Source organism: Chiloscyllium plagiosum, unplaced genomic scaffold, assembly GCF_037043375.1.
Source record: "Chiloscyllium plagiosum isolate Xiang-an unplaced genomic scaffold, Cpla_swu_hap1 HiC_scaffold_4, whole genome shotgun sequence".
In the NCBI taxonomy this organism is placed as follows: Eukaryota; Metazoa; Chordata; class Chondrichthyes; order Orectolobiformes; family Hemiscylliidae; genus Chiloscyllium; species Chiloscyllium plagiosum.
Genome location: NW_028270142.1, coordinates 36,046,854 through 36,071,678, shown reverse-complemented (window position 1 = coordinate 36,071,678; position 24,825 = coordinate 36,046,854). Strand labels below are relative to the sequence as shown.

The 24,825-nt window shown below is 40.4% G+C and overlaps 1 protein-coding gene across 1 annotated transcript in view; it reads right to left on the bottom strand.

Annotated features, from left to right (window-relative positions):
* Positions 1 to 24,825, bottom strand: part of itga9 (integrin, alpha 9) — a 389,627-nt gene that overhangs the window by 276,196 nt on the left and 88,606 nt on the right. Inside the window, exons 11-13 of the mRNA XM_043688825.2 lie at positions 18,952 to 19,046; positions 14,284 to 14,374; positions 3,625 to 3,670 (exon numbers count right to left, since the gene is read on the bottom strand). Coding sequence (XP_043544760.2) covers positions 3,625 to 3,670; positions 14,284 to 14,374; positions 18,952 to 19,046 — 232 coding nt within the window. The remainder of the gene's footprint in view (positions 1 to 3,624; positions 3,671 to 14,283; positions 14,375 to 18,951; positions 19,047 to 24,825) is intronic.

The following is a 24,825-nucleotide window of genomic DNA, read 5'->3' as shown; positions in this document are numbered from 1 at the left end:
TTCTTAATAAACTACCTTAACATCACTCATGAGTTCTCAACCTTGTATTTTGGCTAATCCATTTCCCCTGAACTGGATTCCTGTGCAAAACTTCAGTAAGGGTAGTAGAAACAAGGCTCCCTTAATAAATCCATGGTAAGTGTCCTTAATTATTCTACATATTTCAAAGTGATGATTATTATCATCCTCAATATTGTTTCCAAAACGTTTTTAAGGTGACAGCTTGGTCTCTTTCTCCCTTTTTTTAAAAAAAATGATAGCTCATACTCAGACTTCTAATTCTTCTACACCATACCTGTAACTAGATAGGACTGAAGCAAAAACAGAAATTGCTGGAAAAACTCAGCAGGTCTGGCAGCATCTGTGGAGAGAAAGCAAATCAACATTTCGGGTCCAGTGAGCCTACTTCAGAACAGATTGATGTATGACAGGCAGAACCTCTGCTCATTCCTTCTTTACATATTCTTAAACAATCTGCAAGTATTTAATTCAAGCATAATGATTTAAGTACTTTCAATAATGATAATTATTCCTCTATCAGTAATGGCATTCTGTCCAATATCCCTTCGTACTTAACTAGAATGTCTTCATCCTGCATCATTCCCCTCTGTTGTGAAGACAGATGCAAGGTTTCATTAAGAACCATACCCACTTCTTCCACCAGTCACATGCAGGGTACCTTTTAGATTTTCATTAGGCCCTACCCTTTGTTTAGTCACCCCCTTGCTCTTTATGTATTTATAAATGTCTTTAGTTTTATTCTTGCCAATAGATTTTCATATTCTCTCCTTTTCTTCCTCAGTATCTTTGTAATTTTACCTTGCTCATTCTACAACGTATTCTGCGGTACTGCATTTTCAGCATCTGGCATAAGCATTATCCAATCTTGTATTGCTGTTGACCATTCAAGGAGGTTCTCGAATTGGGTGCACTGCTCTTTCCTTTATGTGAACACTTTCTTTTAAAAATTACATCCTTCCCTTGAATATGTTTCTCTTCATTTCCCTTCAAGTTACTGTTTCCAGCCCTGATTCACAAATCACATCACAGCTTAGTAAAACTGACCTTTTCTCAATTAGTACTCTCACTTCTGGTCTTACCATTTTTTAAAAATTATATTAAATCTACCTGTACTATAAACATGCAAAGGATCTCCTCTGATATTCATTCCAAAAGCTCAGTTTTATTTACTAAATTAAGTCCAGGACCACCAACTCTCCATCAAGCCTTCTAAGCACTGGCTATGTAAGTACTTATGAATGTATTTTAAAGAATCCTGTGCCTCTATTCCTTCTATTTATCCTATCCTTACTCAGCTAGGAGAAATTGCCTACTGTTACTGTCTTGTTGTTTCTGCCAATTGTCAAAAGTTGACCTAAATTTTGTTCTTTTATCTCTGACTATTTGGGGATCAATAAAATGCTTCCAGTAATGTCATTGCCCTATTTTTGTTTTTCAGTCATACTCATGTGGCCTCATTTGATGATCCTTCCAGCATATCATCCTACCATCTGCTCTTGTTCTTCTTTCAATAGTGACCCAATATCCACCCGAGAGAACGGATAGGTCATCACCTTAACAACTCAAAATGAAAGACAGCACCACCAAAAATACTGCACTTTCTCAGTACCTGACATCAGTGTGTCAGGCTGGATAATACACTGCAGACCTGGGACGGAGCTTAAACTTTCAAATTTCTAGCTCAGGAGGTCTCCTGTCAACTGCGCCAAGGCCAACACCGAAACATTTATTTTAAACTTTGCACATACTCTTACCCTCCGTGTTGAATTATACAATTAACAATATTGGACTTTTATTCAGATAGATTTACTTTTTAAGAGTTTTTTTTCTCTGAAAAGCATCAAGTTGAAGAATTACAAAGATTCTTTGCATATCCACAGCATAAATCAATCATACTGGCACTGGTTTAGCTGTGCTGTTTTGAAGTCTGCATATACCTTGACTGATTTCATAAAGAAGTTCACAGAATAGTTACAGCACAGGAGAATGCACAAACACATTGCCAAATCCAAAAACATGCCAAAAACACTGCAGAGTGCTTCCAAGCACTTTAGAATGGAAAAAGTCAAAAATCATCCTACCTGCAATTTAGGTGCCTGGTTATTTAAAGAAGGCTAGTGCAGAGCTTATCTTGCATCTCTGCACTTGAATGTAGGTTAATGAAGGTACACATTGCCTTTTTATTATTCTTTAATAAGATATGGGCACTACTGGTAAAGCCAATACTGTTGGCAATGCCAATTTGCTGTTGAAAAGATGGTGGTGAGCAATTTTCTTTAACCACTGGTTTTGATCTGGTGCAGATGCAGGTATATTCTCAGTATTGTTGGAAAGGAAGTTCCATGACTAAAAAATAACAGTGATGGAACTGCAATATAATTCCAAGTATGGATGGTATGTTGCTTAAAGGGGATCTTGCAGGTGGTTTTGTTCTATGTGTCTACTGCTCTTGCCTTTCTAGGTGGTACAGGTCAAGGGTTTTGAAGGTTATTTGAGGAACCTTCAAAAGTTATTGCATTGTATTTTGCAGACTGCACACATTGTTGCCATGGAGGGAACAAATACGTAAGGTGGTGATTTTGAACCTCTTCAGTATTGCCTGAGCTGTACTCATCCATTCAAGTGGAGGGTATTTCATGAATAACCTAATTTGTGCCTTAAAGATGATAAGTAAGTGTTAAGGAGTCAGGACATGAGTGAAATGCCACAGATTTCCCAGCCTCTGTCCTGCTCTTGTAGCCACTGTACTTATGTGGTTGATCCAATTGTGTGTCTGGTCAATGGTATCCGACAAGGTTTTGATGGTTGGGGGGAAGGGGGTGGGCATTCAGCGATAGTAATGATATTGATAATCAAGGATGATTGGTTGATTGTTTCTTGTTGGAAATGCTTATTGTCTGGTATATGTGAAATCTGTGAAGTGAATTGCCACTCATCAGTCCAAGTCTGAATGCTGCTCAGGTCTTATACAGTATTCAGTTTGAGAGGTATAAAGGGTATTAAACACTGCAATGTCATCAAAAAACATACCCACTTCTGGCCTTATTTTGATTTGAAAGTCATTGGTGAAGCAGCTGAAGATAGCTGGACTTAAGACACAACCCTGAGGAACTCCTGCAGCTATGTCCTGGAGTTAAGATGACTGTTCTCCATCAACCACATTGAAATTCTGGGTGCTAAGTATGATCACTGCCTGTACATTCTCCACATTGAGGATACTGCATCTCTTCAGCAGTTGAGTGGTGACACATTATCTGGCACACGCAAGGTGGCCCTGCTCTGCACCCTTCTAAAATAATGCTTGAGGGGACAGGCATACTGAGCCTCTGTAGTTCTATTACAAATGACACTACATGAGGTAATGTCTCACAAAAAGTAGAAAATATACAGTAAGTACATGAATTTCTGTCAAGAAAGGGAAGCATTTTGATTGTAGCTCCCATGAAAGATTACTTGGCCAAACAACTGATATCGGAAACATTAAAGTCAATTCTTCAAATGACCTGCTGCACATTTTCAACTTTTTTTCAGATATCCAACATTTTCATTTCATTTTGTACAAAAAAAACCTAGTTTTAAAGATAGAAAATAAATAGTTCTTACCTCAATAGGACCACACTGTCTGACATGAAGGCACCAATGGTTACATCTGGAAGAAAAAAAAAGACATGTTGATAATTTACCAACCCAGTACTCTTTCTCATCATGAGAACTTCACATTTTTGCAGTAAGGCATTTTTCTTTAACCACTAAATCACTCGAGTGGCATTGTTTTGATAACTTTTCATGTTTTTCACGCAAAGGACATCTTGATCACACTCAATCCGGAGGATGGTAACTTAGTCCAGGTCACCAGCACTGTTTTGAAAAAGATATTTCTCCACCTCCTGATGCTGCCTGGCTTGCTGTGTTCTTCCAGTCTCCTGCTCGTCTACCTTGAAAAAGATAAAATACAGGTTCACCGTAATGAGAACAGGGCATGAAGGGTTAAATTATCCAGACTGATTGTATAACCATGGCTTGTATTTCTATGAGTTGGGAACTTTTAGGAATCATTGAAATTATGATAGGAAACCAAAAGAAATGCAGGTGCTGGAAATCTAAAACAAAAACAGAAATGGCTGGAAAATCTCAGTGGATTTGGCAGCATCTGTAGACAGAAACCAAAGTGAATGTTTAGGATCCAGTGACCCCTCTTCAGAACAGATTCAGAAATGATTTGATAGAATAGATACAGAGAAACTATTTCTAACTGATGGAGGAATCCAGGTTAATGGACATTATCTCTTAAAAATGGAGAGTTCAATCAGTTGGAAAACACAAGGCATCTGATAAGCATCTGGAATCCTCTACTTCAAAAGAACTGGGGCGGTTGGGACTGGGGAAATTTAAGACAAGTTTGTACAGCTGAAATCTCCAACTTGTTGTTCCCTCCAGTTCCTTATGATACTGATATGTTATGGATATGGGATGACTGAAGGTTAGTACCAGGGATTCTCAACAAAGAGTGATCCTGACACCATCCAGACATGAAGGGTGGTGATAGCCTTAGCAGTATTTTCCACAAGTGATGCAGAGAAAATCAGGGGCAAGATGAGGACAACAAAAAGTGTTGGAGATCACAGCGGGTCAGGCAGCATCCATGGAGAGACAGCAAGCTAACATTTTGAGTTTAGATGACTCTTCAGAGCTGGTGAAGTAGAGATCTACAGCAGCTCTTCCCATCCCACATCCTGCAAGGATTCTATCCCATTCTCTCAGTTTTTTTTAACCCATGTTGTATCTGTTTGGATGATGCCACCTTTCAAAACAGCGCTGGTGACATTGCTTCCATCTTCTATAGCCATGGTTTCCTACTCACTGTGGTTGACAGGGCCCTCAACTGCATCCGACCTATCACCCATGCACCTGTCCTTGCCCCGTCCCATCACTCAACAGTGTGATCAGGCCCCCCATGTTCTCATTTTCATCCCACCAGCCTCTGCATTCAAAATTATTGTTCTCCGCCATTTCAGACAACCGCAGCAGAACGCCACCACCAAATACCTCTTCCCTTCACTCTCCCTGTCTGCATTTCACCAGGATCGGGACACCCTAGTCCATTCCTCGACCATTAAATCCAACCGCTACTTTCCATAGCAACTTCCCATGTAACCACAGAAGGTACAACACCTGCCCCTTCACCTCCCCACTACTCACCATTCAAGATCTTTCCAGGTGAAGCCGCATTTCACCTGTACCTCCTCCAATCTTGTGTATTGTATTCACTGCACCCAATGTGGCCTACTACTCTGCATTGAAGAAACCAAACGCAGATGGGGTGATCGCTTTACGGAATACCTCTGACCTTCTCGAAGCCAGTCATTTAATACAGCGGCCTGCTTGCGTGCCCACTTGTCTGTCCTCAACATACTGCAATCACAGCACAAACTGAAAGGGCAACAACTAGGTGCTTTACAAACTTCAAATTGTGAACCCATTCCTTCCCTTTCTTTTAGCTTAGCTTGTTCTGTTCTCTTCCAATCATGTCCCTTCTCCTCTTCCAGTGGGACTTCCCCATCTGGCAGTTTGGCACACCATTGTTCTGCCATTCTCACATTCCAATCACATAATCTAAACTATCAACATCCTTTCTGCCCCAGCAGTCCAACCCCAGGCCCCCAAGCTCCCCCCCCCCCCCCCCCCCCCCCCCCCGCCCCATTGCGTAAATGCTGCCCCCTCCAAACTCCAGATCTAATGAAGAGTAATTTAGACATGAAACGTTAGCTTGCTTTCACTCCATGGATGCTGCCTGACCCGCTGTGATCTCCGGATTTTTTTTGGTTTCAGTACAGATTCCAGCATTTCCAGTAATTTGCTCCTCAATGTAAGGACACTTTTTTTTGGATGCGTACTTGTATCTAGTTAAGATTGATAGTTACTTGTTAGAAAATAGTGGGAAGCCGAGAATGACTAGGGGCTTATGCAATAGTCATGGTGTCCCCACGTTTCAAACAAAAGGTCCTGGTTCAAGACTTGCCATAAAGTATGATGACCACATGTCCAAACAGATTGATTCACAAAAAGAAAATACAGAGATGCCTGAAAAAGGTGTATAATTTAGAAAAAGGGAGGGAGTCATGTGGAATGTACAATATTAATGTCTCAAAAATTATTGAAGTACCAATAATTTCAGGTCATGTAGATCAGGTACAGTCTTCCCAAAACATCATTGAAGTTTCACTTAATGATTACACAAGTGACTGAAAAAAAGAATTGACAGACTCTGTGCAAAGTTGAATTTCACCATAATTTCTCTGCAGATTAACAAATCACTCAAGCAGTTGTATGGTCTTAGCCTGTAACCTAATCAAAGCGGTCCAATGATTCAAGCATCTAAGTTTATTTCACCTACTTTTTGGCCCATATCAGGTGAGCTGCAAATCTTAAATCCATGGAAATATGTCCATCAACTCAACATTTTACCCATTAAACTTAATACACATACAATCACAGAGAGGGAAAGGACAAAACATTTGCATTTATATAGTGTCTTTCACAACCACCAAACATCCCAAAGCTCTTTATAGCCAATGAGTGGTAATTGGCCATAGTCCAGGAGACACAGAAATCTCTCTATATTAGCAAAGCATCAATCCACATCAAGTATGTTAAAGGCGAAAGAAGAAGACCTCCATAATATACTTCAGCCAGTATGGGAATTGAACCTGCACTGTTGGCATTATTCTGCACCACACTCTAACCATCTAAATGAAAACACAATGAAGCACTTTCTCTACTGTTGTGTAAGAAACATCACATCACCTTACACATAGCAATCTCCCACAAATAGGAATGATGGCAAAGTAATGCACTCTTGTAATGTTGAGTGAAGGATAAATATTGACCAAGGTTCCAGTTCTTCAAATAGTGCCTTGGGGATCTTTTATATTCACTAGAGAGGGCAGACGCAGTCTCAATTTAACATTTCATCTCAGAGACCATAACTCTCATAGCATAAAGTTAAAAATCACAACACCAGGTTATAGTCCAACAGGTTTAATTGGAAGCACACTAACTTTCGGAGCGACGCTCCTTCATCATGCTCCTTCTCATAGCATTGATGTCACTGCGGATTTTTGTGCTCAAGTCCTGGAGCAGACCTCACACCCACAACCTTCAAGGCTGCTACCAACTGAGGCATAGCTTATAGTTTCTTAGTCTATAATCCTTGTACGTGGCAAGAATCGGTGCAATGGAACTGCAAGTACAGAATTATGGCAAAAATGCAGTATTTGTTGTTTGCTGCATGTGATATTTTGTTTGAGATCTGTGCTCTCAGTATCAATATATTCTTTACAATATATGGTTATAAGTTCCATCCCTAGAGCATAGGAGGCCATTTAGTTTGTTGAGTTGGCACTGTGTCTCCATATGAGTAATTTGTAATTCTCATATTCTCCACTAGCCTACATATTCTTCCTTCTCAGATAATAATCCCATTCTGTCTCGAATACCTTAATTGAACCTGCCTTCACCACACTCTTATGTAGCACATTCTCAACTGTCATTATTCACAATGTCTTTAAAGCTTCTTTCGCCAATTACCTTGAAGCTGTGCCCTCTCATTCTCAAACCGACTGCCAGTAAGAACAGATTTTCCAAGATTCTTTATGATTTCGAAGGCCTTTACCAAATCTTCCTTCAATCTTCTCTGCACCAATGAAAACAATCCCATAGACATCTTTCTCAATCTATTGGAACACATCTAGTTGTTAAATATAAGAGCCACTGGCTCACATCCAATATTATTCATTTCCGTATACACTTTGGAGCAGACGGAACAACTTCAAACCTAAACAAAGTTCTTCATCCTTGGAACCATCATCATGATTTTGTTTTCTCCACCCTCTCTAGGTTCTCACATATTTCCAATAGTGTGGTGCCCTGAACTGAGAAATACTCCAGCTGAGGCTGAACCAGTATGTTACAGAAGTTTAACATAACCACCTTACATTTTTAAACCACATCCCGTTAATAAATCTTGATGATGTATGTTCATGAAGCACTTAATCTATTCTGCTACATTCAATGCTTTACACAGATACATATAGATTTCTCAGTTCATACATCCTCTTTAGAATGTGCTCTATATTTCATATTATCCAAGTCTTCCAATCAATGAATCATTGTGCACTTCTCCACACTGAATTCCATCCGTCACTTGTGCACACATTCTACCAATTTCTCCACATTCTTTTGAAGCTCTGCACCATCTCCTTCTCAAGTCACAATGCTTCCCAGTTTCAGGTCATTCAAATCTTTTAAAATGTACGTTGTAAAAATGTAAAGTCACCACAGTCTCACTCCCTATTAGACAAACGACTTGTAACTATTTAAATGAGGTACCGATGTTTTAACCACATAAGGAAGTAGCATAAAGAAATGTAAAGAAAATATACACATGTAATGGTCAGTCCACCTGCAAAGACTTTCACATCTGAAGATGGTACTATAGCCTTGGTATTTTAAGCTAAAGACACAATTAAAATTGCTTCAATAGAAGAAAGTACAGAAGTAGTCTTAGCAAAGATTCAGGCACTTAAAAGTTGATCATGCTGATGGGCCTGATTCCATCTGCTCCAAGGAGAAAGTGAGGACTGCAGATGCTGGAGATCAGAGCTGAAAATGTGTTGCTGGAAAAGCGCAGCAGGTCAGGCGACATCCAAGGAGCAGGAGAATCGACGTTTCCAGCAACACATTTTCAGCTCCATCTGCTCCAAAGTGTATACGGAAATGAATAATATTGGATGTGAGCCAGTGGCTCTTATATTTAACAACTAGATGTGTTCCAATAGATTGAGAAAGATGTCTATGGTCCTATTATTTATTGAGATAAAGAAATCACACTCTGTGACTAATAAACCTGACAGTTTGACGTCAGTTGTAGGGATGTTATTTACAACCACTTCAAGGAGGCTAATGGATTTTTAAGGATTTCCAACATTGGTTTCAGGAAACCCATTGACATTGTATACAGAGATTTACTAAAATGTATTTGACAAAGTGCCATATAGAACATGAATGGAAAAAATAAATCATGAGAGAGTGTCAAACAGATAAAATTGACTTGCCCATTTAAGATTGACCCTCTTCTGCAATATCCCTTTTATACCGTCTCCCAAATCCATGCCCTTTTTTCCTATAGCTACACATTGGAATTTTTACAATCATGGTCTTCTCTTCGTCACAGTTCTGAAAAAAACCTGTATCGAAGTCACAAATTGATCACCAAGAGGGGAACCTTGAGATATTTTTACAAGATAACGTATTGGTTTAGAGATCAAGGAGAAGACAGGGTAGAGTGGTATTCTATCTCAGCATCCGAGTACAGTTCAGATCACCAGATTAGGATATCATAGGTTTTGTATTCCAGTATTGGTTTGTGAACAAGATGAAGAATATTAGGGTTGTAGAGAAGATGCCAGTGAAGGCTATCAAATTGCAAGTACATGCTCCAAGGATTCATATTGTTTATTTATTTTTTTAAAAGGAATCGAGCGACATATTGAGCTTATTAAAATGAGGAAAACTAGATTCTGTCCAATTGAAAAGATTATTTTTAACTCAAAGATGTTAAACAGACAGTCAGCTTGAGAGTCATCATTCTCTGGAACAGACTACCAGACCGTCTGTGCTCTAAACAGAAATTTGTCAAGTTGCTGAGTGAAGGACATTTCCAGTTATAGAATCACAGAAAATACAGCACAGGTGGTGGTCAATCAGTCCATTGAGTCTGAGCTTTTGAAAAGTAATTTATCAGTCCTCTTTCGCTCTCTTTCCACAGATCCCTACAAATGCTTTATTCCCTCAAAGAATTATCCAGATTCCCTTTGGAAGTTACAATGTACTCACAGTCCTGCTTTCTAAATCCTCACCATTCACTGTGCTTTTCCATTCAAAGACACATTCAAACTTCTTTGAATAACGTTCAGCAAGAAATTTCTGAGAGGAGATTTTCCTGATTTGGCCCAAAGCAGGTTCTAATTGTAAGTGTTAAGTCAGAACATAGGTCAGCTCTGCTGAAAGTAAAGCCAAGCAAAGCAGACATACAGTAAATGGTGATAAAATCAAAAACGTGCTGGAGATCACAATGGCTGAGGCAACATCCATGGAGAGAAAGCAAGCAAATGTTGAGTCTAGATGACTGTTCAGAGATCCTACAGTGAATGATGGGGGGGGGGAAGGACAGTAAACCTGGGCTAATGTTTTCAATGCTGAACATGAAGTCTTATTGTTTTGGGAAGTCAAAAGCATGGACTGGGTGACCACTTTGCTGAACACATCCACTCAGTCCGCAAGCATAACCCCAACCTTCTGTTTGCTTGCCACTTCGATAGACCATCTTATTGCTCACACTTCTGCCACAGGTCTGCTAGTGTTCCAGCAAAATACAAGCTTGAAAAACAGCACCTCATTTTCCACTTAAACACTTGGCAGCCTTCTAGACATGTCACAGAGTTCGACATTGAGTTCAACATTGAGCATGAACTCTGTCATTTTGTTTCCAATGCTTCCCCACCCTCCACTCCCCCAACCATGCCTGATATGTCTGGTTTTCTTAGCTTTGCTTTCAGCACAGTTAATCTAGATTCTGCCATTAACAACTACTATCAGCACCTATTCTAGATCTATCTCCAATTTCTACAACCATTGCCACTCATTTTGCCTTCTGTTCTTAACACTTGTGACCTCGAATCTGGCTTGGCCTCTAATCTTCCCTTCTGTTTCACTTGTTCTTCCCCACCTTGACCTGCAGCACGAGACCCATCACTTTTCCACTAGTTCCAAGAAAGAGTCATATTGGACCCCAAACATGGTCTTATTTCATTCTCTGCAGATGCACTCAGGCCTTCTCTTGGTTCCTAAACTGGTTATCATCTATCAGGAACTGGCACTGTGAAAGATGTGCAAACAGCCTATTTTGCACAGTCAACCTGACTGTGTTGTTGCAACTCTACGCTCCACATGATCTACCATGCTGTCTGCTGACGTACATGTGCTCCACAACATATCTTAATTACCCATGGAGAAATGCAAAAAATCTTAAAAGCAAAGCTCCTCATGTCTAATTCCATCTTCAAGTTAGCTGTTGTAATTTTATCACTTCCTTTCACTACATGCTAATTTCATGATCTTAGCTGTTAAGGAGTTGTCATCTACATTGGAATGCTCTTTTCCCTCTATTTTTCTCTCAACCAATGTGGAGAGCCAGATGTTGCTCTTCAATTCCCAATATAATTCTGGTAGGTACTGGCACGAATGGTATTGATAAAAACCCTCTGTAACCTCTTGCCAAGAAGGAGGACATTGACTCCAATCCTTTGCTCACATCACTAAGCCATGCTGAATCATAGAGAATGTACAGCATGGAAACAGACCCTTTGGTCTAACTCACCCATGCCGTCCACATATCCTAAAGTTATTTAGTTGTATATGCCAGCATTTGGCCCATATTCTTCAAAACCCTTTCTATTCATACATCTATCCAAATGCTTTTTTAAATGTTGTAATTGTACCAGCCTCCACCACCTCTGGCAGCTCATACCACCCTCCGCAGAAAAAAGTTGCTCCTTCGGTCCCTTTTAAATGTTTCCTCTCTCACTTTAAATCTATGCCCTATAGTTTTGGACTCCCCTCGCCACAGGGCAAAAATCTTGTCTATTGACCCAATCCATGCCCCTCATATTTTTATAAACCTCTACAAGGTCACCCCTCAGCCTCTGACACTCCAGGGAAAATAGCTTAAACAAAGCAGCATCCGGAACATATTCTTGGAAATCATTACTGCTATTACTTGTAGTCATAAAATGGCATAATAATTTTGCCTCTGCTTCCTGTTCAGACTTTCCCCCCCAATATTGCTAACTAATTTACTTCTAAAAAGCTTTTAAAGATGTCACACTGAATACTAAATCATGGTTTCAAAAAAACTGGTTTGTGTTATACCCATAACTGTATCATTATATTCCTTACCATGAAGAGGTCTAGTGGGGCATTGTGTTCCTACATCTGATAACCTAATCTTGGGTTCAAGTCCCATCAGTTTCACAGGTGTTATAACATTTCTGAACAGGTTGATCAGAAAATATCTAATACTCTCCATGAATATTATGAGATAAACATTATAGATTAGCACTCCCTATACAGTCAGAATGGAACTGCCATGGATGTCAGTTCTTGTCATATTCCACCTCATTTTCACCTATTAAGGGGTTAATGCATAATGAGATTTGATTGGACTCCAGGCCAATAAAAGTATTAGCTCAGAAGAGAGGCCATTGTAAAAGGCTGGACTGGTGGATGAGTTAACACTCAGTTGAACAGAAGAATCATGGGGAACATGAAGGGAGAATGAATAATACTTCTGAACTTTTGACAAAGGAGGTGAACTGCTGACTCAGCTGGATTGATATATTTTAGCAGTTATATTCAGTGGCATTTATTCTGTAAACTCTTTCCTCAATGTCTCTGTAGTTATTTGGACATTCTTCTGAGATAATTCAGAGGTGTGGGTATTTGCAGCCCACCTGATAGTTCAATGGTCTGTCTGTTTGACACTTTTAAAGGGTTATAGTAACAGCGTTTTCTCTTTCATAAAAACATTAGTGAACAGGTACTTTAGTTTCTCTCATCAGTTCCACACTTGCCATTGTTTGTATTGTGTGTTTTTGTATAAATAGTACATACTGGGTGAATGGCCAAGGAGGAACATGAGTTAATATGGACATCACGAGAGGCTATTGCAAACAGCAGGACTGGTGGATGATTGACAGTCAGTTAAATGAAAGGATCACGGGGAACATCAAAAGAGAACGAGAGATGTAAATAATACTTTTGAGTTTACTCTTCAAATGTTTTCTAAACTCAGGCTATGGTTCACAAGTCTCTGAGATCTGTGAACTGAGAGACATGATGAAATTGTTGACTCCTTGAAAATTGCAGAGGTCAAGGAGGTGGCTAACCTTGCAATGAAGCCAGCCACATTGAGAGTGCAGGATATGGGTTTATTACCCACACCCTGATCCTCCGGGAGAAAGTGAGCACTGCAGATGCTGGAGATCAGAGTCAAAAAAAGTGTGGTGCTGGAAAAGCACAGCTGGTCAGGCAGCATCGAGGAGCAGGAGAGTCGACGTTTTGAGTATAAGCTCTTTATCAGGAATGAGGGGAGGCCCCAAAGGGCCTGAGAGATAAATGAGGGGGGAGGGGTGGTGCTGGCGAGAAGGTAGCTGGGATAGTTAGATAAAGATGGGGGAGGGGGGGCGGTGATGGTTCAGAGCAGAGGGTGGCAATGAACTGTCCTACCTGTCCATCTTCCTTTCCAACTATCCGCTCCACCTTCCGCTGCGATCTATCACCACCACCCCTATATGCATCCAGCTACATGACACTCCCAGTTACCTTCCCTCCAGTCCCACTTATCTCTCACCCCACCTTGGGCCACCCCCACATTCCCGAAGAAAAAGTTAACCTCTGCCAACTAAAATTAAGACACTAGGAACAAGGGCAGAAACCTGCTAGGATTGATTGATTTATTGTTGGGCAAGTCTATCGAGGATTATAGTCCCAAAACAAATAAATTGATTTAAAGGACAGGTCAGCCATTAATCTAACTGGTTGCTAGAACAGCTCCAAGGGGCTGAATAGTCTACTTTGATCCAATGTATCAAAGTTGAAACTTTATTGCTGGAACAGCACAGCAGGTCAGGCAGCATCCAGGGAACAGGAGATTCGACGTTTCGGGCACAGGCCCTTCTTCAGGAATGGGCATCTGCAGACCTCACTTTCTCCTCCAATGTATCAACTCAATATATTGGAAATATGTATGAAAGGCAGTCAGGATAGCAGGCATTTTCACAAAAGTATGATTGAATTGAGCAAAGGTTGAATGTGATGGAAATATGTTACAGTCCAGACTGTAACGTAAACCATAAATCTCTTCCATGCTATTATTCAATACTGCCTACATTGTATTAAGTAACCATTGTACTCAAAACAGGCTTAACATGCTGAAAAATGCCTCAGCATGAAAGAATGCACATAAAACATGTCCTATAATGGAAACAAACTACAGCCAAATTTCAATCGGCTGCAGAACATGTAGCCAAAAACATAAGCATACCGACATATTGAAATCAAACAGCTTAGGCTAACCTTGACAAGTTTTGGATAAGAGACAAGATACAACAAAACATTTTCCAAAATGGCTTTCAACTCACATACCTGGATAAGCATTTCCATCCATGTCCACTCCTCCTGATATTGACTGGCCAAACATGCGCAATATTGGATTGATTGTCTGTCCTGAAATCCTCTAGAGGTGGGGGAGGAAGAAGCAAAAAAAAAAATTAGAAAAACTGCAGGAGAGAACAGAAAATTTCTTGCATCAGAGGAGACATTAAGCTAGCATCATTTAACATATCTGATGCTGGAGTTTGCATGAGACTCCAGTCAAGGATTCGAGACAGCATATCTCTGAGTAAGACGGCAAACATCTAATTTACCAGCTTACCTTCTGTCATTACTGAACCCAAGTGCTATAATTTTGAAGTATTTTCTAATTATATATGGGGGCTTGTCATTCAAAATCTATGAGCTTTAAATAGGACAAGGTGACAATTTCAAACAAATATAAATGTCATCTGTTTGACAGCAGTGATATACAATCTCTTTTTCAAACTTAATCAGGGGAAATGCTTTGAAGTCTATAAAGCAGCACATTTATAACTGAATATTCCTCTCATCCTGAGTAGCAGTTATATTTTGTTTTCAAAGCCATTGATTAAATGAATAATGTTGGGAAATCATATTGAGAGCGAGACAAGAAAGTAGTAACAGTTCAGCAACCCATTTTGCATCACAATATATTTTCGTGCTCATTGACATCAAGCCGACAAGATGTCAAACAAACTGGTCAGACACACACTCATATTTCTTGTCTGGCAATAAATGAAACTTAACCCTGCAGTGTGCTCTGCTCAATCAAACAGCACCTTAAATTAGAAACAAAATTCTTCATAGGATTTCAACAGCTTCAATCAGAATTCACAGAAGGACGACGTCAACTCTTTCAAAAAGCAGTCAAGTTAGTCCATCTTTTTGTTCTTTTCCCATATCCCTACAATTCTTTTCTCTTCACATTAAAAAAAATTGACCAAATTCATCTTGAAGGCCAACATCGAAGCTATTGTCATTATCCTATCAGGAAGTGCAATTCAATTCCTAACCACTTTGTGCAAAAATGTTTTCCCTCATGTTGTCTCAAGTTCTTCCACTAATTATCTTAAATCTGGGCTCTCTTGTTATCAATTGTTCAGTCAGTGAGAAGAGTTTGTCTCTGTTTACATCATTCAGGATTGTAATTGCCTCTTAAGAAATCTTCTCTTCGCCTCTGCTCAAAGATGCACAATCCCATCATTTCTAGTCTATCCCCATTATTGTAATCCCTCAATTCAGAACCATTATCCCAGAACTTTAGTGTAAATTTCTTCTGTCCCCTGTTCAAAGTTTTACACCCTCCTAACAACTTCCACACTTACTTCAGCTGAATTTGAATTGCATTCTTTGGAGGTTTGGGGTAACATCCTGGCAAATATCCTGGCTTTTGTACTCTATGCCTCCATGTATAAATCCCTTAAGTTTTATTAACTGCTATCTTAACTTGTCTACAACTTTCAAATATTTGTGCATGGTTACCCCATCCTCTATCAAAATAGATCTTTAATTTATGTTATTGTTTCTCATTTTTCCAATAAAAATCTATCAACGTCAAACTTTTCTGTACTGAATTTCATCTGCCATGTCTCTACAGTTTTAATATGGAAGAGGAAACTCCATCAGTGTGAGCATTAAGGGCCAAAGGCCTGTTCCTGTGTGGTATTGTTCTTTGTACGTTTTCCATCAGCTTGTCCATGTTCTCTTGATATTACATTTCTAAGTTTCATGGTATTGCAATTTTGAAAATTGTGCTCAGTGTACCCAAGTCCAAGTCATTATTCTGAGAACAGTAATGGTCATAGCCTGAACCTTGGGGACTCCACTGTATACATTCAAAAGATAACAACTATTTCCCAAATCTGTTTTCTATTCCTGAACTATTTTTACAATCACAATGCTTTGGTACCTTTCACCCTATGAACTTAATTGCATTAACAAGGTTAATATGTGGTATTAAATTTAATGCCTTTAAAGGTTTTTGTACTCATTATCAACTCACTGTTCTTGTATATCCTCTTATCAAGTAAACAAATGTAGAACATTCTTAGAATAAGAGTTGATTGTTTGGATTCATCATGCCCTAAGGTGGGGAAGCAGTCATGAAGGATGCTCACTGATTGCACCAGTGTAGATGAGGAGACAAATATTCTCCAGATAATGAGGGAATTAGGCAATGAATACCATCAGCCAGGATGCAGGTAAAGGGGAGTGTGTTCTCCAGGGTGTGTTTGACCTAATCTGCCTCCTCTTTTCTGAAGGTAAGGCCCATAATCAAGCTCCCTTCTGGGAGTCCTTTGTCACAGGATTATAATGTGTTGTGCATGTACAGCTGCAAGCAATTTGTCCAAAGGTTAGGTTTGTTCACACATTTTGACACTTAAGTGATCACAGTACCCGCACAATGAAATATTCTTTACTTCAACTAACAGAGTAAAGTGAAAAAGTCCTCAATCAATTATCCATGACTCAAAGAGGAAACAGCATGACCACCCAAACAGGAAACAGCGAGCTCCAAACCAGTGGTTTCCAAGAACAAAACCAAGCACATCTTGAAAGCTTAACTGGCCTGGATTCCGATTGCCAAAAGGTTTTTGTGGGTCTGCCTGCCTCATCAGACCACTGTCTTGACTTTTTCCTCTTGGTGACTCACCTCTTAACCCACATTATGACACATTATTTCCCCTTCCTCATTTGAGGAGACATCATACACCTTTCTCTAAGATATCCCCCCTTTGTTGAGTGTGGCTGTGGAGGGCACAGCATACCATGATAATGCAGATGGTGTACATTGCAGGGCATTACCTGAGCAGTCAACACATTGGAATCTCTGTCTCTGAGCAGTCCAGCGATTTGTTCAACAATAGCCCTATTGGAATAATGTTGTACCTCTCCTTGATATCAGTCAGAGAACTGTAGTTATAAGTTGGATCGTGAGGGGTAGCTCCTCTGTGTAAGCAGCACCGTAACCAGGAGGGGGGGGGGCCTGAAAGTACTGCAGAACGTGGGAGTTGTGACAGCTTGCTAAATATCAAGTGCAGACACAGAATATTTGAATGGTGTGGAGACAGCAGACTGTACATTAAGGAAATGGAAACCTTTCCTATTGATGAATACAGGTGGCTGTTGCAATGTAGCTGCAATTGATTGGGTCTTGTACTCGTGGGAAAATGAACTATCACAGAAAACCTGACCAGCATGGCTGCTTGACTCTAAGGGAAGGAACACAAATTCACATATTTTAACAAACAGATCATTGGTCGCCTCTCAGCTTCATTTTGAAAATAGCCTGACTGGAAAATTCCTCAGAGCTCCTCAGTGGGTCTCCGAAACGAGCTCTGTTTCAGAGCCATTGTAACCTTTTGAGAGGGGTGGGGGGTAGCCAAACCATTCTGGCAGTCACTGTTGCTTGTCTAGAAGCTGGGAGATGAAGGAAACAAACTCCTGGGACACCCTGACCACCTTCTGCACTGCAGCAACATGTGTGGATATAGTTTCTGGCCAATGCTCATTGTCACCATGGTAACCCAGATCTTACACCTCTGCAGGCTAGTCTGTAGCCTGTGCCTGCTGGTGCTGCTTCTGTGCCCCACAACACTGATCCCTCCTCAGCTACAAAATGGCCATATGCAGAGCAGGGTTCTGCTGTGCGGTCAGTTTCAGAAGATCTGTGAATTAATGCGTATAATCATTATTCTCTTTGAAGCATATCCTCCCAACCAACTCCATGATGCCCTTCCCTTGCAATTTCCTCCCCAGGCCTCCTCCCAAACCATTGTGCCCACCATGATAAGGTCTTGTATGGCCCCAGAGAACAGCTTCCTACTTAATAAATTGTCGGATTGGTGATGAAGACAATGCATATTGGATGGCCAAGGAGGAAATGTCAATAAACAATCCATCCATAGTAGTCAGCTTGTCTTCTGTGACATTGAAGCAGAAACATATCATTTTTGCCTCAGCACATAAGAGCTACCAACGACCCCCCACCCCCCCAACCCACTGTATCTATCTGTCCTCAAACCTTTTGTTTGGCAGACCCCTCCAATCCTCAAGACAGTTGCCCTACATCAATTAGGCACTTACAGATATTGAATGGATCTCCTTTCTACTATGGCAATGTCTATATCTCAGACTCACTGAAAAACTGGGAAACCCACCTGTCTTCAGGCCCCTTGGGGCTTGGGCTCCCAGGAAATCATCCATCCCTGTAGTGTGCAGGCAGAGGCAAGAACAGGGATGCAGGATCAGTCATGAGTCCGAATTCTCACCCTGACATGAAAATCCAGACCCTCAAATTTGCCCAAAATCTGTCATATCATAAGAGGAAAATATGTCACAAACTGTCATCACTAGAAGTGGGTTTCTGATCGCTGGGGAGGTCGCTATGTAGTGGTAATGTTACTGGACTGGTAACCCTGAGGCTCAAGCTAATGTTCAATAAAAATCTGGAATGACAAACAGTGCTTGTCAAATGGCTACTATGTAACCATTGTTGTAAAACCATCTGCTTCATGTAAGGAGAGAAAATCTGCTACTGTCACACAGTCTGGGCTACGTGCGACTCCAGAATCACAGCAATGCTCTCTGGGAAATTAGAGTTGGACAATAAATGCAAGCCAAGCCAGCAATGCTCAAATCCAATGACAGGATAAAAGAAAATGAATGAACAATTACCATTGAGTATTTGGAGACTATTCCAGCGGCATCTCCATGGTAAATGTAGACAGCTCCACGGTAATCATTTTCATTGGGCGCTCCAATCGCAACATCTGAAAAGAAAAACTTACTTTCAGTAAGTGCTGGCAAATGGTTACTTTGGAGTTGGTGAGAGAATACATTTTCTGATGCAGATAGTGGTTTGTGGACTGGAATTTCACTTGCTGCTGTGGTATTAAACCCATTGACATAGCAACTGTGATACTGGATCAATGAGGTCTGGCAGTTGTGGTATTGGACTTGGTTCGAGCAGCTGTGGTTTGGATTCAGGTTAGTGCTGACCTTAGCACTTTGGGATTGGACCCAGGCCTGTAGCTGTGATGCAGGAGGTAGCTGCAATGTATTCCCCATTCCTAAGTGCAGGATTCGTAAAAATAAATGAAACAGTTGAGCTGTTATGCGCCTGCCACCCCATCTTACTGCACCTCCCTATTCTTAATGGGTCTTTTCAATTTATCTTCGATTTCTCTCTGAAACTATCTAATCTAATCTCTTTATACATGTGAAGGATGTTTTAAATTGGATAAGGAGAAGGACCAGGATAAAACATCAGAGACATGGAAGAAAGAGTGGAGAGATTTGGCAGAAGTCAACATATTCGGATAATGAGCAGTCGAAAACAAAATAGATCAGGCAGGATGAAATACAAAGTACGCTAAGGCGTATCTGGAGTGTGTACATCAAAATGGATGGACAATTACAAATTAGACGAGTAATCTGCAGGTACACACAATTACATGGGCTTACATTAGTCCAGAAATTCCCATGGTTAGACAGCCGTTGGAGCAGCATGGACTGGAATTGTGGGTCAGGACTGTACAAGAATCCTAGATGTGGCTGACTGCAAAGGAATTACCCGTGAAATTGACAACTCCAATGGGCAAATCTCATGACTGGAATGCTCCAAAAGAGTCCATTCAAGGTGGAGAATTTGGGATGCTCCACTTGCATCAATAACTTGCAAGGAAGAGAGAGTGAGAAGATTAAAAGCCTACTTGAACTGTTAAGTAACTATTATGCTGACCCCACAACTAACTACATAATCCCCCATACTTTTGGACCCCTGGCAATCACTCCCCACAACCAGCCTGCCCCAACCTAACAGGATTCCTACAGCCTGAAGATTCAGGGCCTGACACCTCTTCCCATTGCTGCCCCTGACATCTACACCATCCCACCCTAAACCCAGCCAACCTAACCTAAGCAGCCCATCACTCATCTGGCACCCTACCTACCTATTACCCAAAGCGGATGGTGACCTGGCACTCTACTTATCGTGTACTCTACTTATCTGGCAACCTACTCATCAGGCACCCCTCACACCCTACCCACTTTGCATAATAACTCCCTAACCAATGCCCACAATTGCTTTACATACTTACCTTTTCACAGCAGGTGTCCAAGTGTCTGACTGAGCAGTTAAATCTCAGAACACAGCACAGTGACTGCTGCAAAACGGGGCAAGGCTTAACTCTGGAGGCAAACGCAAACTAACCTCTGCTAAAATTATGCTCTAGCAATAACAGAGCCTGGATCTAACAATAGCAGGAATGGGAACTTATCCCTATATACAACATATTCCAGAGAAAAAGGAAGGGATAAAGACAGTGGAGTGAATGCAGGGGGACGTGAGGGATGATATTCAACAGGTAGAGAAGAGGTTGATGTACATAAAGATTCAAAGGCAGAAATAAAAGTTACACTTGTAGAAAAGTGGCTATCATCATTATGTTACTGTTAACTAAATAATGGGGAGAGGGGACAAATCTCAAAGCAAACTTCAGGAAAATGTAAAAGCAGCAGAATAATGTTAAAAGAAGTCTTCAGTGTAATGACTAAGAATGGGATAAATTGTCGAGATGTATACAAGAGAACTTTCATCATTTTGTTGGACCAAGTTGCATGGAAAGAACTAAAATAAACCCCAATGGGAGAGTTATGGAAAGGGACAATGAGTTTCAACTGGAAGAGAGCTAAATTTTGTCAGTCATAGAGGGGTCCATCCCAGATTAGCAAGTAAATTGTTAAATGTGTACCGGAGATAAAGGAGATGATAGTTCAGATCCAGACCAGACAAGTTTCAATGAAGGGGGAGAGAAGATTGTTGACCTGAATCAGTAACGCTGCTTCTCTATCTGTAGACAGTGCAAGTATATTGAGAATATTCTCTTTTTGTTTCAGTGTAAAGATGACACTTTTTTTGTATTGGATTGTAGACCTTACCCTTTCTACTATTTGACATAGGTTAAAATCAGTTTCATTAAAGAAAATTATTATTTTACAGTCAATAAAAATAAAATACTGGCATGTATATTCCTTGAACATGAATGAGACAGTCAGGTAAAATAGTGTAATTTGGTGATTTCATCAATTGTTCACATTTGTGACAACCCAGAGATTCATTGGGCTTGACATCTAGCACATTACCCCATTAATGTATCTGTGTGCCTGTACGCACGCGCTCTTGGCCAGGATTTTTCAGATTTACAAGCTGCAGGTGATACAAGTATGTACAGCTTTATCTTCCTTTCCTACCCAAATCTTAACATTGTGCCTTTCTCCTCTCAGACATCCAAGTAATGTAACCCCAATCAAACAGCAACAATGATGGCACGTGATTTTATGCTTGCAGCCAAGAGTACTGATACTGGCATGGCCCATCGCTTAGAGGATGTCGCTAAAAATGGATGAACCTATGAAGAGACACCAGACACAAGTAGACTTAAACCAGGTCAGGTGTAAGGAGAACACAGCTGACCAATTTTGCTGCCAAAAGCTCAGGAAAGGATTTGGTGGAAGAGCCTAAAGAAGGCTGCAAATTGGTATGCCCAAAGAAGTGTTGGGCATTGATGAGTGTGTTCAATCGCGTGCAGTATGCTGGAGTGCAGCAATGAAATGGTTTGGCATTTTATGCAGAATTTCCGTGAGTGGAAGTGATGGCCAACCATATTCACACACTGAGGTCCCAATCATAATGCACCATCTAACAGCTGATGTCACAGCTTTTGTGCAGCATAAGCAGAAGTCACCTAGCATCTGAATTCTGCAGTGCAATGTCAGGCTGCTTAACATGGCTGGGATTTATAGTATGCAACAGGTTTGAAAGGTGTCACAGCTATCTAGGAGCCTGCCCTCCAACACTTCACTAGCATTCTCAGTTCCCCACTAGAATGGTGGTAGCTCGGTGAAAGGTAAAGATGAAAGGTGAAACCTCTCAGGTTTGATCTTTCCGCCCCTCCCACTAAGTTAATGCCTGCCCACCAGCTAGCCCAAATGGCTTCCACCCATGCCAAGATGACTTGATGTTTGGAGCTAGCCACCCAAGAGCCAGAGTTGCTCACCTTGTAAACTTCTCTGTCACACCACTCCCTGTGGACATTCACAACTTGAAATGAATAATAGAAAGCATCAAAAACACTGCTAGAATTATTGCAATAGCTAGGAAAAGGAAAACTAACCTCTAAGTGATTGAGTTTTATTTTCAAATGGTGCCAGGATGGAGAAAGCCTTTTTTTTTAAATAGTGAATACATGTTCAACCACATGCGATTAAGGGATGACTTTCATTTGAGCACAAGCTGGTGTCAAAAAAAGCATTGCATTCTCACTGACATTGTGATTTGCCTGTGTAACGATGCTGTCACTTCAAAAGGTTATTTTCTTCTGTTTTGTTTTTAAGAGAGGTTGTAAGGCCTAAGTGCAGAACTACCTCTTAGAAAGTAAATAATTTGTGAGGCCTTGGTGTTATTTTATATCTGGAACAATCAGAGCAGCTTGGGCGTGCCAGGTCTCTCAGACTAGGCTTTCTCGTTTTTATTTCAGGTTTTCTGGTTTAGTTTTAAACAGAAGACTTTAGGGTCTCAAAACAGTCAATGCCTCCTAGCTGCGATTCTCTCTGAATTTCCCCTGATGATTTTTTCCTTCTGAATTGGAGAACTGCACCTGAGAATCTGTGTCTGAATTTGCTTTTTTGCCAAGGGGTGTTTATGGGATGTTACTATATTGGGACAGTTCGTTAGTAATAGGCACTGTATCTGTTACTCAGTTAATTTTTCCAATAGTTGTTATTCTAAATTCCTCTTGAATTGTATTTTAACTATAGTGTTTAAATAAATTTTGCTTTGCTTAACATCAAGTAATTTGACTAGCTGCACTGCATCAGGAACACAACACTTCATATCTACCTTGAAAATAAGAAGGTTAGGGTCTGATGTGGTCCCTAACACTTGGAATGCACACTTCTGACAAGCATTCAGTGTTCACATATTCATGCGCTTACAAATTTGGTGTCCCACGTGTTTCACCTCAACAGCGTATATTCCCAGAACAAATACTAATTTGGTAGTAGTCTTTTGAATAACCCCGTGAGATAGTTACCAATGGGCCCGATATTTTTAGACCACTGACATTAAAAGTAAACAGTAACGGCATAGTCAAGATAAATAGCAGGTTTATAAAATAGTAGATGATCAAAAAGATGGCTGAAAGATAGAAGAAGAAAACTGAAAAAAGAAATAAGGGACAAAGAATGTTTGAAGAAACATAAGTGGATAAACCAAAAGGGAACACTGAAGTCTTTTTTATACAAACAAATCCAAAAACAACAGTGAAATAAAAGATGCAGCTGGTTAAGGTCCAAAGAGGAAATTTTGTTGAGCAGAGGTTATGACTCAGATACTATATCAGAACATAATGCCTTTCTTCACTAAAGTTGATGCTGCCAAAATCAGTCATGGATGAAGCGTAGGTTGATGACATTGTACACAAATACGTAAAATGTAGCTACTTAGAGCATTGGCACAACGCAAAAGTGGAAAAGTCATAGTGCAGATAGAATATTTGCTTCTTCAGAGAAGGAAAGGTAGAAAAATCAGAGGCTGCGTTCACAGCCTTTCAAACCTCCTTGGATATGAAAACGATGTCAGAGGACTGGAGGATTGCAAATGTTGTACTATTATTCAAATAAGAATCAATAAATTCAGTAACTGGATCATTCAGTTTGACATGTGTTGGGAAAATGTCTGGAAACTATAATTGAAGATAAAATTAATTGTAACTTGGAAAAACTACAAAGGAGAGGCCAATATTGTTCTCCTCAAAAAAGAGAGGACTAATGGAAAATTTAGAATATGTTATCAAGGACTTTGAGACTGTAAATAAATAAAGAGGAACCGGAGGACTGTTGTGGCACATTGGTAGTGTTCCTACCTCTGAAGAAGGGCTCATGCCCGAAACGTCGATTCTCCTGCTCCTTGGATGCTGCTTGACCTGCTGCGCTTTTCCAGCAACACATTTTCAGCTCTGATCTCCAGCATCTGCAGTCCTCACTTTCTCCTAGTGTTCCTACCTCTGACCTACAGAGGCCTGGGTGCAAGACCCACTTGCTCCATAGGTGTGTAATAACACCTCTGAGTAGGCTCACTTAAGATAGAATTAAGAAGGACTGTTCCCTCTGCCAGGAGGACTGGCAGAAATTTAACGTATTTGGTTCAAGAACCAAATGGAAAAGGAGTTGGTTTTTGATTTAAGCATTAAGTGGTTATGGTTTGAAATGTATTACCTGAAGCGTGGTTGTAGCATACGCAACAGGAACTTAAATTGGATATCCAATTGAAAAGGAAAGTATTGGGAAAAGGGTGAGAAACTAGTTCTCTATTCAAGGAGGTTTATTTGATCTTAAAATAGGATAGAAAGATTTCTCTTGTGTTAGATGATTTTATGATCTTAGGTGTTTGGTCCCCCTTTTTGGAAATGAGGGTGGCTTTTTATCCTGGCTCAAAAGGACTGAAAAGGCTAGTTCTCCACCAAATCAGATTGCTAGTTAAACATGAAA